General features: G+C 45.3%; 1 protein-coding gene across 1 annotated transcript; it reads left to right on the plus strand.

Moving 5' to 3' along the window:
- Positions 1 to 137: 137 nt before the first annotated feature.
- Positions 138 to 16,397, plus strand: LOC120828248 (neurexophilin-1). The gene is made up of 2 exons (XM_040191713.2): positions 138 to 762; positions 12,375 to 16,397. Exons 1-2 carry the CDS (start codon positions 706 to 708, stop codon positions 13,146 to 13,148), a joined length of 831 nt encoding a protein of 276 aa, XP_040047647.1. The 5' UTR covers positions 138 to 705; the 3' UTR covers positions 13,149 to 16,397.
- The last annotated feature ends 415 nt before the right edge of the window (positions 16,398 to 16,812 follow it).

Raw genomic sequence — 16,812 nt, forward strand, 5'->3', positions numbered from 1 at the left:
GTCTGAAAGAGAGAGAGAGAGAGTAAGATAGAAGAAGGGAGATGCTGGGTAGGTGGAGAGCTAGAGATAAGGGAGGGGAAAAAGAGAGAATGGGGGGAGGAGAAAATACATTTTGTGGCAAGAAAAGTGCAGAGACCGCACACACGTAGGGAGGGAGAGAGAGAGAGAGAGGGAGAGAGAGGGAGAGAGAGAGAGGGAGGGGGGGGATGTTAAAACGTGAGTTAGTTCTTGCCAGACTCAGCATCGCTCAGTTTCCGCGGGAGGCTGCAGCTCCATCACTCCTGCATCTCCGCTGGCACCAATGAGCAGATCCCATCAACTCAGTTTCCAGTCAGCCCGTTTCACTCTGAGCTGGGATTTCTCGGTTGGTTTGCATGGATAATAGCAGCCTACCGCACATTCATGGATTTCTCATCCCGCAACCAATTTGACTCAAACCCGGGATTGGTGTAAAAGAAAAAAGAAAAAAGAAAAAAAACAAAACGTGTGGGACTCCAAGTGGTTTCCGCCGGTGTTTTAGGTTTGGGGAAGCTCAAGTTCTGCTCTGCCTTGGACATGGGACCGTGTGACAGCCGACGGGGATCCGGTGCCGGAGGAAGAACATCTTCCTGAAGGAGGACAATCCCGTGTGCGGGAGTTTTTATTTTTTATTTTTTGTGTGTACTTGCTACCGGGGAGGGGGAGCTGTGGGTTTTACGCGCCGGAATGATGCGTCCCAGCCGCGGCTTCATCCTGCTCCTCCTCAACGGAACCGCTTGTTTGGTGAGTGGGAGTGGGAGTGGGGGAAAAGTCACACTGTCTTTACGCGCCTTTGCACACATTTACCATGTGTGCACCATGTAACACGTCGTGGTCCACCTGCGTCACGGCGAGGTGTCTGCCCCACCATTTCACACCGAAAACTCACAAACCAAAGAATATAAGACGAGTATAAACCATCCTGATAAACATGTGGAAACGGTCACCGCGAGAGCTGAGATGATGCTGCTGGAAATGGTTCCAGAACACCAGACGTGTCGCCTGGCGGAGACCATTCTCGAATGCTGTGCTCACATTCGCTGCTTCCAAACGTTTTTTACACTCTATTTTTGGCACAAACTTCGAATGACGAAGTGAATAACGTTCACGTTGACCCTGCTCGGCTCGGGTGCGCTGTATTCCCAGCGGATACCCGTGCCAAGCGCGCCGTGCCACCCGGTGTCCGTGCGCGATTTAGAGCCACCTCCGACTTATAACCCGACATTCGGTGTCCATGTTTGTCTCCATCGAAGGTGTGTAACTGCAAACGAAAGTCACAGTAGTTGTATTTACACGAAAAGTGAAAATATGTCGCAAGCGGCTCCTTCCAGTGGTTTGCTCAGGCAAGAAAAGAGGCAAAACAAACAAAAGCTTAACGCTTTTTCAATTTTTATGCACAGACTTTACTTCATCACGCAACTTGTGTGAGACAATCCAACTGCTGACATGTGAATTGAACCAAGTGGGTTTACCCTGCACATCTGGCTTAAAACAAAGCACTTAGACCCAAAATAAGTCCCATTCCATAATTTGTTTGCACCTTCGATGAAATTCAAACGGTGCAACCTTGAGGATGCAAAGTAATGCACATGGGGTGTGTGAGACTTACGATAAGACAGAGAGGATGGAGCACAGAGAGGCGAGCAGCTCTTCTGGGTAAAGTCTTTGTTCTGAAGACCCTCAAGATCGTGTTGGATATGATTAATCTGAGGCTGATGAGATAACTTTGAGTTGAAAATTGTCACCACAACCTCTGTTCTCTATTGTGGCAGCTACATAAAAACCACCATGTGTTACAATACCTTCTAAGGACCTCCACTGTCCTGTAACACCAGATGTGTGCATGAACTGCTCTGCAGCCTTAATAAATACCACCCAAATTGCATAACCATCCTATCGAATTGGATCACCCACTCCTCCTTTCATGTTCGCTCGCCGATTTATTAAAAAGCATCCTTTAATGAGAAATCAGCTCGTGATTCACATGAGAAAACTTGTACACCGTGCTGCTCGGAAACCCCTGGGCTGAGTATCACAGGGCTCAGGAAATGAGCGAGCTCCAAAAAAAATAAATAATAATAACAAAAAGAAAATGTTAGTGCAGAAAATATCGGAGTGAGGTGGAGTGCCTGTTTGATGCACCCGTGTGTGTCAGCGTCCCTGAAACGATGACCTTGTGGTTTTCATGTTAAAGTCTCCAGGTTCTCACAGGGGGAAGCAATGGGCCTTTTGATAATTTGAGGTCTGACAGACACGCCTCGTAAAAGACTAAACACACAGATTTACTTAGTCGGGAGACAGCTGTTTCAACAGATCTGAGAAAAGAGACCACACGCTGACTTAAAATGTGGGGGGGGGGATAAGTGCCTTTTCAGCCCTTGTACAACTAGATAAAAGCGTGTGGGGTAATAGGCTTATATCTGTGTTGTCTCCTTTCTTGCAGCTTCAGGACCACGGCCTATTGTTACCCATAAAATCTGTGGATAATGATAACGATCATTTATTCGGGCCTTTCCTCTCTCTCTCTCTCCGGACCATGTATCCATGAAAAACATATACATGACGATCCCGGGTAGATTTTTGGCCACGTGACATGGATAAATTATGGAGCAATCAATACATTTAGTAACTTTTCATGATGCAACAGCTTCATGATTGATAACCGTGAAAGCTTATGCATTCAAATTCAATTTGTATGGTTTTCTGTTGTAATAGCTCTGCTGTTCCCTGAGAGGGTTTGGGTCTCGAGGGGCCTTTACCAAATGACTACTGATAGACAACTATTAACACAAGGTGCCACTCCAGTTGTTGTTTACGTGATGAATGTTAATTATTCTCTGTCTTTGAATGGTGGGTTGTGAATAATATAAACCATCTCAGCTGTTTAATTGACTGCTTGAAATTGAATGTTGGCAGCGGTTATTTTTCTTCTGTGATGCTCGGCAAGATGACTGGATTTGTTTTAGTGAATTAAGTGGCTGATATGCATATATCAGGATAATAATAATCTGTGGGATATGTAGGAAGATAGTTTGAAATGAAGTGTCAGTTCAGTTGCGTTTTTTGTGTTAAGCTGCGCCAAAATGTTAAATACAGTTGCAATTAACTCATGTAACTCTCTTATGTTCTTGACCATTTAATCCACTTTAAATTGATTAATTGATAATTAATGGCATATCATGTGATTTTTTTCAAATGACAAAAAAATTGCTGAAAGTGTTCATTAGCAAGCGTCACCATTTAAGAAGCTGAAAAATCCAATGTTGGATTTTGGCTTTAAAAATCACGTAAACGAATAATGAATGATCAGAAAAATGTGCTGTTCATCGTGCCGATGTCGACTGATTAACGAGGCGCTGGTTAATTTATTGATAAACCAATGAAGCAGATACAAGTTGAACTGTGCTCACATATTATGCAGAGGAAGGCAATAGGAGAGACTTTGACTCAGTGAAAATAGAGCAGATATAGTACAGGAGGAGGAGTGTTGATGAGAGAGGAGACATGGATAGGAGCTTAAAAAAATAAGTTAAAAAAAACCTGCCTCCGAGGTTTATGCACCTCATTGACAGTCATCACAGCGTTTCCTCCCTTTGCACAAAAGCATTCAAGAAAACAAACTTAATCCACATATAATTACAACCGCAGCGGTACGGCTGAACCGTGTACAGCACGAGGTTGGCAGCCGTGAAACCACACGCCAGCTGCTGGAAACTGGGAGGGGTGAAGGTCAACTATCTGAACGCTTACCAATAGAAAGAACAAAGTGGAACAGAGGGCCGTTGAACCTGACTCCCCCAGTGAACTGCAGACGCTCACGATCGCCGGGGATTCGGGCACTCGGCTCGTCATACATCCTCATGTGGAGCTCACACGCAGCTGCTCTTTCACACAGGTAGTCTCTCTGTGGCCGTGAGAGACTGGGCGGCTTTATATTCCTCCTGATTGCTTTCAGTGCGCATGCAGACGCTGACCATCGTGCCTGATCCCAGAATTCACCTCCGGAGCCCTGAACACAATGTTGTCTTTTTGCTGATTGAATTTCAATGAAGACACTAGTATGTAGTCCAAGGTTTTCTGTGCATGGAGGTAGTTTGAAAGAAAAGATCACAGTTGTATTATATGGCAAAAAAAGGTTCCAGTGCTGTAACAGTATGTTTTCCACTTGCACCTCCATTTGACATTGCCATCCGCAAGGAAACACGCACTTATTTAACACGTCAATTTAGTGCAACCTCTTTTCTTACATTGAAAGCCTCTCAGAGCCCAAATCCCTTCCGCCACAAAGAGGGGATTGTTGTGAGGCTGTACATGGAGCACCGCAGCGATGGGAGCCCTGAATCATAACATCGCAGTTCAACGGAAGAGTCAACAAAAGACACAATTGCAAGCAGAAGTGGCTGTAGTTGCTCTCGAAACTGCACCAGACGGCACGGTGCAACAATGCTCAAACACACACACACACACACACACACACGGGGCAAACCGAAGTATTCGTGTGTGAGATTAAAAAGCGGCGTCTGCCCTGCGCTAATTCTTACCACACCTCTCAGTCACAAGGCCTTGGATTCATGCTTCTTGCAGTGAATGCTGTCCTGGCGGGACGGCTGAGCTTGTGCACCCGGACGCAGAAACATCACCTTAATCCTGGGAAAGCAAATGGAGAAAACTAACCGTCTGATACTGCATGCAGGCACACGTGTGAGACAGCAGCAGAGTGAATTTGATTTTCTTGTTTTGTTTTGGACTTTCTCGCTCTTTGACATCACTGTTGCAATCTGCATGTCAGAGCTCATTAAGCTTCTATTTCAAGGGAGAGCCTGGCTGCAGAACTGCAGTGGAAGCAGACAGAACCGTTAGTTGTGCTGACGACATCCGTCCCCGTACTTTGCCCGTCTTTGAGCGGGACGGTGATGACGTCACCGCGTCTTCATCATAGGCAGCACAACAATGTTAGCCATTGTTATAATGATGAGCACACGCCTCACAAAACTGCAAGAGCCTGATCATTTGTGGGAGAAATATAGTATAGTTTCATCTGGTTTGTGATGCAATGGTGTCCATTTGTAGAACAACAATGACGAGTTGACTATCAACCTAAAATATTTGAGCAACTAATTAATCGTTTTTCAGGATATGAAACATTTGCCGCTGCCAGCTTCTCAAAATGTGTTCTTTCTCTGACTTATATAACGGACAAAATGTGTTTGTTTTTGAACAAGCAGAAAGATTACTGCACGTTTTAGGGATAAAACTAAATTACTGAGTTCATCAAGAAAATGATCGTCAGTTATTTAGATATAGTTAAAATACTTTTTTTAATGGCAGCCTTACCCATTATAAGACTGCACATTGTTCAGCTCATACATTATCGTTTGAAAACACTCAGCTCTGCCCATGACATTTAGGAATACCGACTGCTTGTGCCCTTTTATTTGAGGGTCAACATTTATAAAAAAGATCTCACTCAGCGGAGAGTGGACAATAATCCAGGACATGCTGCATGATAAAAGGAACTTATCTTTAGTGCAGACAATGTTGCTGGTGGTGGGGCGGAAAGGAGCTGGATGAAGACGACGGGACGACGGGATATGATGGTGGAGTTGGGGGGGGGGGGGGGGGGGGTCGCATCGGCTTGTGCTGACGTGACAACTGACACCTGCAGAGAAGAAAAACACAAAATTTGACTGCAACGGCAGATTGTGGAGAATTCGGGTTTGTGTAAAACAGCCTGATTATGCACAACCGCACCGCAAGAGTGAGCCCGGAGGTGCAACCCCCCCCTCCCCCCTCCTCTTCCCTGAAGACCACCCACCGAGGAAGCCGGCAGGGGAACGCCTGTCCTCACCCCCCCCTCAGGCCTGTAACATCCCCACAGAGATGGTCAGAGAGAGACTGAGAGAGACGGACGGAGAGACTTCGTGCTGACAGCCCTTCAAAGTGAAGCGCCGAGCTGTCCTGAGACAGAATACGTTGACTGCTCAAAACCAGCACAATTTATTGTGGCGTTTCTCTGTGGTTGACTGCATGAGGGGGGGAGAAAGCAGATCGTGGAAGACTATCTGCAGGTTTATCTGCTGGTTTGAATAGTGGAGGATGGATTACAGAAAAATGACTCGTCGCCTCTGGTAGAATGAGTGGGTACGACCCCCCCGGGGATCCACATAGATCCTTTCAATCGAATGAATAACTAAGGGCGGTAAAATCCATCACAGACGTTTTAATTCCAGAGAGCTTGTACTGCAACCGACAATAAAGGCGTTTTACTGCGGTGTGAAAATGTTATGGAAAGTGTCGATACAGAACGAAATTTTCATCTTTTCAGGAAGGCATCTAAACAATATTAGAAAAAGCGATGTGGGACCTGGGGACTTGGCTTTATTGGAAGGGGAACATCAAGCTGTCAGCGCAGTTTAACGCTGAAAGAAACTCATGCTTTTGTTACGCCGACTTCATCGTGGTGCGACTGGAGCCGCTGGATTGCACATCAGGACGAGACCGGGGTGCAAAAGCCCATTTGTATTCTCACTCAATCTGTAAACAGTCGGTTCTGCGTGAATGAACGTGTAGTGAGCATTGCACCACGAGGCTGCCCGCTGCCGGTACAGTGGTTTTCAGGGTCGTAGTGGTGCACATGTCCAGACAAGGCCTGCTAAGGGTCCTTTTGGGGGTTTCCATTTAAACCAGCTCACAACCGAGGGGAGGTGGCTGAGCATGAAAGATGTACTGTTCCAAGAATGATGAATGGATGATAGGAAGATTTATTTCTTTGTTACAGAGTACAGTCTCTTCTGAATTAAATCGGAGGCTGTGTTTTTTTTTTTTTAAACAAAGGACGGCAATCAACTGCGCATTTATTTCTTCAGCTTGTGCGGTCATGCACTTCACAGTCATCCTGTGACGAGCTGCAGTGCTTTCTATTTATTTGGAAAGGTTTGCTGACCTTAAGCGAAAAATAGATTGTTTTGTCAGTCCATTCAAAAGTAATGTTATTCACTACACTGGCACATTGTGTAGCTATGCAGTGTCAAAGTCACACCCATCGCCGACCTCCTCACTTTAGTACCAGGACGACAACACACAACATTCCGTCAACAATTTAGAAGTGTTGCCGCGATCTTGCTGGAGACGGAAGCCAGTGCCACATTGCCCCTCGTCACCTAACACACGTTTAAACGTCCTATTGCAATTGAGATGGATCACGGGTCACCTGTTGCCAGGATGCGTGTCAAATGTTTCAAACGAAGCACTTGTGATCACATTTCACTTCCCTGCTCACATTTGCCGTCATTCGGTTTGACTTCAGCTAAAGAAGCAGATTGCTGTCCTGGTGTCTGGTGGTCCGAGACATGTGGCCTGTCGAAGAGAAAAATGTAGAGCAGACCTTCAGAGTGACGAGAGATGCTTTGCATTCATGTCCATCGTACAAACATCAACGCATCTGTCAACCGCACAGTCATTTGAAGTTTACCACCAACGGCCTTTCAGTACTTTTTTTTGGTGAGGAGAACGGTCAAAATCCAATATGAAGAACTATGGCATTAAATTATTAATAAACATTTGATAAAACAGCATTCAATCGAAGCTTATCGTACCCGAATCTCCAATAGCAGCGTCCTTTCAGCTTTTACTAGACACGTTTGAATGCTGTAGCAGCGCTTTAATCCGCTCAAACCGTCAAACTGTCAATATTCTGTAATGTAAAAAGTTTGACAGCCATTTTCCAGCCCGGTTTCTCTCGGAGCATACAAAATGAGCCCAGCTCCCCTGGGACGACATAGCTGGCGCTGCCCAAAATGGGCTGGGAAAGAGGGTGGAGGATGAAAGAGGACATTGGGACAAAAGTTTAGGATAAAAAAAAGGTTGATTTTGTTCGCCGACTGTAGATTTAAGCTCCAGTGAAGCCCAAGAAGCCGGAATTAAATCATTCATTAAGGGTCAAACGACGTGTTTCTTGTGAAATTAACTTTCTCTCCGTCAGCCCTTTTTGGATGTAAACTAGCAAGAAGAAGAATTAGTTAAAAGGGCAAAGACATTTTCTGACTTTAATCATGTAACGGAGCATATTGAAATCTGGGAAAAGGAGAGGAGACAAAGGGGGAAAAGGGAATAAAACATTACTGAAGAAATCTGAGCTGCCTGAGTCTTTATGAAAAAAAGATTTATGCCATATTAGAGATGAAGAAAATGTTTAACTCAACCGCTAAAGAAAAAAGGAGTGCTTATTGAACTTCAGATCCTCATGACAAGCACATGCTTTCAGTGGCTCTACGGGAAGATTTATCTGTATTAATGAGTTCATTTCTTTTAATCCAGATTACAAATTCATAAAAATACAATTTCAAACTGAGAATCCAAATAGTTTGAAGCTTAAATAAATCTTGAATTGCATTACATGTAACCTGCTTCATGACCGAAGCATTCAAATGTTGCAACATATAAAATGCATTTTTTATCTACGCTAGACGTCTTTTTCCTGGACATTAACCTAATCAGTGCTTATTGTAATGCACAATGTAAAGTGCATTTGTGAAATAAATATATGATGCATTACTCTATTAATACACTACAACAATGTAAATACCATTTCTGGGGCAAAGTCAAAATCTAATTTGTCAAATCAAATCTGCAAAATATGTTTTTTTGACCACTTGGAGGCAGCGTAGACGAGTTGTAAATACAATAGCACCTTTTAAATGAATACGACGTAGAAACGTTTGTCTATTTACAGAGTAACATTAGAATTCATGTGGAGTAGTCCACTTCGTGTAAATCCAATATTTGCTCTCTTTCTGCTCTGGTCTCAACCAACTAATGGCAATACATGGTTCCTGAATACTTTTCACCAGTGGTGAAAGTTTTACCCGAATGCTCCGTCGATCTGAGGGGAGCTCTAAAGTCAGATGACGATTGGCTGTCGGTTCATCACTTTCATAAATCAAATTTCACCATGAGCATGGTCATTTTACCCATTTTTATTACAGTACAGTACAGTTAAATGATACTTTAATTCATTGACTAATCAATAACTTCTTCAGCTTCAGGCTCAACGTCTTTGAAGCAGTAAGTTCGGAGCTTTTGGTGGGGTGGTGGCAAAGCCTCGCTCGGATCCAGAACCTTAACAAGTAAAGTCTGAACGATCACCCTGAAGTAGGAGCAACAACATCCTTTGGGGGACACACTGGTCCGTCGCCCTTCCGCTGCTTCCATGAGAGTTACGGCGATGGTTTTGGCAAAGCAGCTCCCTGATCCCTCTGCTGCATTATGGCCGTAGTGGGCCTCTGTCACCGGGTGTGGTGGGGGGGGGGGTTAAAGCGGTGTACCTGTCACTGTAACAGGCTGATTATGGCCTGTGGAGCTGGCAGGCTTGTGAGGATCGTTTCCCTCCCCACACTCCCCGCTGGGAGAAAGGCCTGCGGCCTGTGCTCACTGAGGCTGAATGACTCACAATTACCACGGCGACGGAGCCTGCAGCTACCTCCCATCCTCTCCAGCCGTTTCACTGACTCACTTAGCGCACATGACAAATGACAAAATCACCCGAACCTCCGCCCCCTCACTACGACCTGATTGCCCATCGCCCACACTTTGCCAACAGTACTTAAAGCCGGGATACATCTTGCCAAGCTTCATGAAACAAAACAAAACTTATTCTGAAGGCACCTTGTTCTGCACTTTGGAGGCTACGTTTCACACTGTTACATGAACGTCGTTGTGTGTACGTGTTAGTGTGCCAAACTGAACCACATTGGACACTAAAGCTGCACTCTGTGGACGATAGCATTTTAAGGTTCATCATCAAAGGGATGAGTTTGTGTACTATGCTTTAAATATTAAGGCATGTGGGTGGTAGGAACACCTTAAAAAGCACACCACATTAGTGCTCAGCTGTTAACAAAACAATGTTGTCGTGTGCGTGCGAAAATGTGAGAACATTCAGCGAGGCAATGCCTTCATCTCGTAACATTGTTAAAAAAGATGAACTCTGGAGTCTACGCCACCTCGACTTGCTTACCCCGCACCAGTGGGAGGAGGGAAGCATGCTGATAGTTAAATCTTACACCTCATATACTTCCCCAGTTAAATGCAGAGTGGCGAGAGAGTTGTGGCAGTATGCAGTTTTTGGGCGGAGAGTAAAACTAATGATTGTTGTAATAGTTAATGATGAAAAGTGTCTCAGAGGTAGACCATATGACCCCTGTGACCCCAGATGCACTGATTGTCCACTAGATCACGTAAGGGTTCGAACACCTGCGTAAAGTCTCAAAAAGTGACATTTTACATGCAGAAATTAAATCACAAATGCATTAAAAAGCTTTATGGAGGTGTGGACGACCACACAGTGTTTTCAAGTATTTTTTTCAGAGTCAGTTTACGCTCATTTTGAAATTTGTATTATGACAACGATGCTGCAAATCTGACACCTCCACCAGTGCAAGACACTTATATCTTCTGTTCAACAATAGCACAATGCTCACTCGTCCCTCTGCTGCAGCCTGGCCTCTGAGGCTTTCTAATGAAGACTATGCAAAAGAGAGGAAGGCCAGCCGTACTCATTATTCAGTATAACCCCCTGCAAAGCTTTATGCGCTATGTTTTAAAAAAAAAGACTAATCTGAAAAGTATAAAACCGATACGTCTTCACCTCGTGAAATTGTTTTGTTCATAATTAATGACGTCAGGATTCTCAAGTCTGCCGTGAGAATGATCTGAGTCCTCCTCAAGACAGTTCTGTCCCTAACACCCTCGGTATAATAGGCTCAGATTAGAGGAAGAGGTGGGGTGGCCCGGGGTTGGTGGGTTGGGGGGGGATTCTTCTAATCCGAGTCCAAACTCCAGACCACAACGGCATTAGCGGTAATCCTCGCAGAAGCAATTAAATGCAATGCACGTTGTTTTGAAAGGAAATACATGTTTTTAGAGAGACTGACAATCAATACCGCTGACTGACTGCAACGCAAGTGAACAAAACTGAGCCGGATTGAAAAACCTGCATAAAATGCAATAGAAATGAGTCAGACTTAATAATCCTGTCTAAGCCTGTATAAGGAAGCCCTTGCAGTCAAGACAGTAGACGGATCAGAGCACAGACAGGAGTGCATGCATTATGCATCGTCTTAGAATCTCTGCGGGTAGAGCGCACATACACAAGCTCATCCCGCATTTGCACCACTTATTGTTCACGTTTACAACTCAAAATTCAAAAGTGACGTGTATGCTTTTATGTGTGTGTGTGCGTGTGTGTTTTCCACTGCGATGTCCAAGGGACACAATAATGCTGTGGACTTTTTACGGGGCAGGAGATACCTGTTTACAGACCATTACCGTTGAATAATGACCCATTACCTTGCTCTTACATTCATACCCTCTTCACAAATCGACTGCTGAGCACAGCAGCCGTGTGTTATCTCCCCTCTCCTTCCCCTCAGCAGATGTTAACATCTGACAGCTTTGTGTGTGTGCCGATACAGATTCTTTTCCTTTAATTAAAAAAGTCTTAATTACTCTTCCGCTCTATTCTTCGCCCCCCCCCCCCGCTAGCCCACCTCCCCTTCCACAAACACTTTGATCCTCTGACCAAATCTTTCAACGGTATTAATAGATTTCCCCCTATTCTCAGACTAAAGAGCTAAAGAAGCAAAGGAGTCGCTCTACTTGACAATCTTCCTTTAACATTTTATACATGAACACTCAATGAGATGATCTTCAAGTGACCTTGTGTGACTTTATTTAACTGAAAATGAGATGAAACGTTCAAATGGTACCTTGGATTAAGGAGTTTAGGGAATGGAGTGTTTTAGACACTTCATAAGTAAATCAACCTCGTACCTGTGTGAGAAACAACCTTAAAAAGCACTTTGTAATAAAGGGAACTTCAGTGTTTTACAGGATTATAGACTTTTTAGAAAATTGTCCTCCCTCACAAATATTGATTAAACTGCCAAAGACCACAGGAGTAACGCACTTTATATGAATTTAGTTTCGGTGTGGATTTTCAGTTTGAATCACTTCTTTGATCCCTCTGGCCTCAAGTAGCTCAAAGGAGGCATAAGATCCCATTACTAGAGAGCTTCGGGAATCACATTTGCTCTGTGAAAACTAGACATAAAGAAGCATTTTCCCTCACGGTCAGGCTAAACAAAGGGATGTATAACAATACCTGCAGAAATTCAACAAGTTATTTATATATATAACATTGATAGAATGTCACGGTTACTGCCACGAAAGGTGTGAGCAGTAAATTAAGTATCGATTAAGCCTTTCATTTGTTTTCTGTCCACGTTTTCTACCTTGCTTATAACTACTTTCTCTCTCTATTTTCTCCTTCGATCCCCACCTCCACCTCCTCTGTCCAGGTGGCCTTGGGTCAAGAAGACGACCCCTCCAGCCCCAAGAGCTCCTCAGACGACTCCTCCAAAACCGTGGGCCTACTGAGCGGGCAGGCTCACCTGTCGCCCCTGAGCCGCTGGATGCTTCACAGTAAGAGCAGGGCCGCCAACACCACCTCTCTGGAGCTGCCCTACCGCTCCCCGGTCCCTTTCTCCAAGCAGGAGTTTTCTAAACAGGAGTTTTGGGAGATGTTAGGCAGCGACCTGCTCAAACCCGACGCCTCCAGCTCCCGGGTGAAGCGCCGGCCCATCGTCAAGACGGGCAAGTTCAAGAAGATGTTCGGCTGGGGAGACTTCTATTCCAACATCAAGACCGTGCGGCTTAACCTGCTGATCACCGGCAAGATCGTGGACCACGGCAACGGCACGTTCAGCGTCTACTTCCGCCACAACTCCACGGGCCAGGGCAACATCTCCGTCAGCCTGGTTCCACCCGTCAAGGCGGTGGAGTTTGACCTGGAACGCCAGAGCGTGGTCTACCCAAAGGATTCAAAGATCTTCAACTGCCGCGTGGACTATGAGAAGGTGGATCGCAGCAAGCGCACCTCGTTGTGCAACTACGACCCGTCCCAGACCTGCTTTCAGGAGCAGATCCAGAGCCACGTGTCCTGGATTTGCTCAAAGCCTTTCAAGGTCATCTGCATCTACATCTCCTTCTACAGCACGGACTACCGCCTGGTCCAGAAGGTCTGCCCGGACTACAACTACCATAACGAGCTGCCCTACCTGCCCTCGGGCTAGACTTGTAGGGGGTGAGAGAGGTGGGAAGGTAGAGGAAAATGACGTGGGGGGGGGGCAAGTCGGAGTGACTGCAACATGTGAGGAGAAAAGCAGGACTGTGAATCGCCCTTAATGCGAATCGTGGCAGCAGGACACCTTCAAATTAGAACCCGCTCTGTAGCCTGACTAATGTAAGATGTATAAACATATATGCAAAACGAAAACGACAGTACGCAGATATGATGAGGTGTTTGGAATGCGTAAGTGCAGCGTTCATAAACTGGACCGGCAGAGAAAACTGTCCATTTAATGAACGCACCTTCTTACATTCCATCCAGTTTCTAAATCCCAACTTCTCGCCAGCTGATTGTCCCTTCAATTAAGTCATCTGTGAATGTCGTCTGAATATCCTTTTAATCGCCCTTTACTATATCGCTCTCTTTTGCAAAGTTACAGGGGAAGCTTTTCCAGTGAAAGCGTTCATTTAAATGGTGCGATGCGAGTCACTGGAGTGTTGTATACCAATTCAGACTTATTACAAACATATTACGGCGTTTCACATCACACATTGTAAATGACAAAAACAAAGATGAATGTAGAGTGCAACCAGCCACACAATCATTTAGGTTTACATCACAGTATTTTTAAAGGTCGGCTGTTTTGGTGTGAACTTTGAGTCGATCCCAAAAGAGGCTCCTCTTACCAGCTGCCTTCCAAATCAAATCCCCGAGTATTTTTTGGTCATGTCTACTGCATTTCACTAAAAGAGGGATGGAGGAAAGGGGGGGAAAATGTGCAAGAAAAAGCAATTCAAATATTCCGGGTAAGGGCTTAAGACAAGTTCAGCGCGGGGAAATAACGAGATTCTGCATACAGATAAAATTGGCCCTCAATACTGAAGTGAGGGAGAGAGAGAGAGAGAGAGAGAGAGACAGAGAGAGAGAGGCGGGGGGAGTAAGAGAGGGAGAGATTCAGTGAGCTGTTTTAATTAAAGTGGAGAAGGAGACTCGGAGTATGCAGCTCCTTCTATTGTCCCCTCTGTATGAAAAAGATTACATTTTGTTGCCGTCAGGATTCCTGATTTCACGCCTTGATAACTTTGACTGTGTGAGGCACATTGCTCTCTCCCGACAAATACTGTGTTCTCTAAAGTCGGCCCATTATCTTGAATAAATGAAAATATTATCATAATAATTACATATAATTTAATCTCCTTTAGAACTAATTAAGGTTTCAAAGAGAGGGCAAGATGTGTTTCCTAGAAGTCGGCGAGCAGGAGAATAAGAGGATGTTTCTCGGGCGCGGTGGTGTTATTTTTCGTGCGACGCCGGCAGCCAAAGCTCGGCCCAGAGTTAACTGCTCTCATTAAGATAAATGGCTACTGGCTGGCCACGTCTCATGTTGCTCTCAAAAACAATACCAGCGGAGAGGAGTGCACGATGGAGCCACGAATTATTGCCTGGCATTTTCTTGGCGAGGGGGCACGGTTACTTTTTGTGGTGAGCAGTCTCAAGACAGGTGTGAAGAGTTCTTATTAAACTGTAGCCGGTTTGATGCTAACGCGCCGTGAAGTCGGGGATTTGGCCAGGATCTGTGAACTCTTGGCGATGTCCAGAAAGGTGGACCCAGGGGAGTGGGCAGTGGGGGGGGAGGCTTGAGGCCAGATATGATTGCATCGCCTCGGCTGCTGTGTGTGAGATTCAGTAGCGGGAGTAGCAGGGCGAAACAGTGGTAGGGCTAAAGATAGTGACTAAGAACTGTAAAATCTGCAAATCAAAGCTTTGTGACCATATTAACTTGCGGCCCAGAGCACATGGCAGCAGCGTGCGAGTCCGTCCGGGGGGGACAGACAGCCATGATGACGTCTCCTGTTGCATGTTGATCGTTTTATGCGGCGTCTTGCAGAAAAAATCGAGACTTTCCTGAAGAGGCTACCATCAATCAGAAGGCACACTGTGAGCAGATTCAGATTCGCAGTGATGCAGTATTCATTTGACAATATGTATAGAGTCCAATTGGAACATGCGATTTAGATCTAGGTCCTGTCTGCTGGATGAGATACGAGCCTGTAAAATCCACATCTCCCAGCATGAATGAACCACTGCCTCTTGCTCTGTTCGTTCACATCATTTCAGCCGCTTTCGCACGGTGGTCCCTTCTCCCCGTGTGTTACCCGGCCCACCGGCCTCAGCCTCCACACCCTCCCTACCTCCCTCACCCTGGCGTTGAACCCCGCAGCGGTTAGTTCCTCACGGCCGACCCCCCTATCCCCCCCAGCCCCCCCTCACCCACCTGCGCGCGTGGCTGAGCTGGCTAATCTCTGTGAGCTTAATGCCGAGCCAACCGAACATCAGCAGCGATAACTCCCGTCCCTCCTCCTCTACCTACCTATCTATTTCCCTCTATATCTATATCCCATCAAACAAATGCTTGCGCACACACAGTCTTAAGATGTTCTGGTCTTGGTATCTCCCTCTCTGCTGTTCAAAGCATTTTACATAAGCCCCTGGATTGTGAGGACAAGAAATCTCCTCGAGAGCATGCCAACGGAGTGCCCGACACAGATACGCCTCAGTAACCTCAATACTCCTCTGCTCGCCTCCGGCAGGTCGTCCGGACCGGGAGCGGGATGCTCTCACACGTGTTGGAATCAAAGCCGGGCAACATGAGCCCACGGCGCTGAAGAAAAAAAAAAAAAGCAAAAGGAGACACGTTTTGGGCTTTTGGGAGGAAGCCCCTGACTCTGCTTCTCACTGATTCCCTCTGACTCACAGCAATACTCTCACTGGGACTCCACCTTCCCCGCAGCTCTCCGGGGTGAGTTAAAACAAAAGGCTGCTGGACTAAGTTTAACAAACACTCATGTTGCTGTGGGATGGACGGTGTTGTCATGGCAGCAGCCTTACTGTTGACCAATCTGATGCCAAGAGACATGTGGATATTTGGCCTTAGAGACTGCAAGACAACCCCGATCCCTTCAGCAAAGAATAGTGAAACCAACCACATGAAATTACATAAATATACATCTATATATATGTATATATATATATGTAAAAATATATATATATGAAAGCTAAAAGTCCTCAGATCTGAATAAAGTTGTATTTAAATGTGGGTCATGCAGTGGAGGTTGTCTGTTTTAACGTTTTGTTCCTCATGGTTTTGTTTCTCTATGTCATGTGGATGATATACTGTATGATTGATATGATGGCAATTACTGTGGTTTTCAACATTCTAAAATTCAATAAAGAACACAGGAGTACTTAAACCACTTCAGTTGTAGAGAGAGAGAGAGACGTATATCTGGTTATGTAGGAAGAGGGTGTCAACAATATTAAAGTCTCTATTTTCTCACATTTGCATATGCATACTGTTTGCCATCGCCAACGGCAAAGAAGAGATGCAACTTTTGTGTTGCTGAGGGCACTCGCAAATATACATGCAGAGAGAGAAATGAAAGGGGATGACAAGGGAAGAGAGCGCAAAATGAGGTTGAAAGGAAAGAAACGTTTCCACTGGATGATGCATGAACACAGCCCCTTTCCCTAATTAGAAGCCCCCTATTCCCCCCTTTTTTTCCTTGTTGAGCACCTTCGTACACCCCCCCGCTCACTTTAAGACGTAACTGACATTAAATTCACACCACTTCTTAATTAAATCCCAGAAAACTGTTAACGAGGCCACG

The sequence above is a fragment of the Gasterosteus aculeatus genome, chromosome 11, assembly GCF_964276395.1.
Source record: "Gasterosteus aculeatus chromosome 11, fGasAcu3.hap1.1, whole genome shotgun sequence".
NCBI lineage: Eukaryota > Metazoa > Chordata > Actinopteri > Perciformes > Gasterosteidae > Gasterosteus > Gasterosteus aculeatus.

Coding starts and splice junctions, on each gene's coding strand:
- LOC120828248 (XM_040191713.2), top strand. CDS start 706: ATGATGCGTCCCAGCCGCGGCTTCATCCTGCTCCTCCTCAACGGAACC. Junction 763..12,374: donor TCAACGGAACCGCTTGTTTG/GTGAGTGGGAGT, acceptor TCCTCTGTCCAG/GTGGCCTTGGGTCAAGAAGA.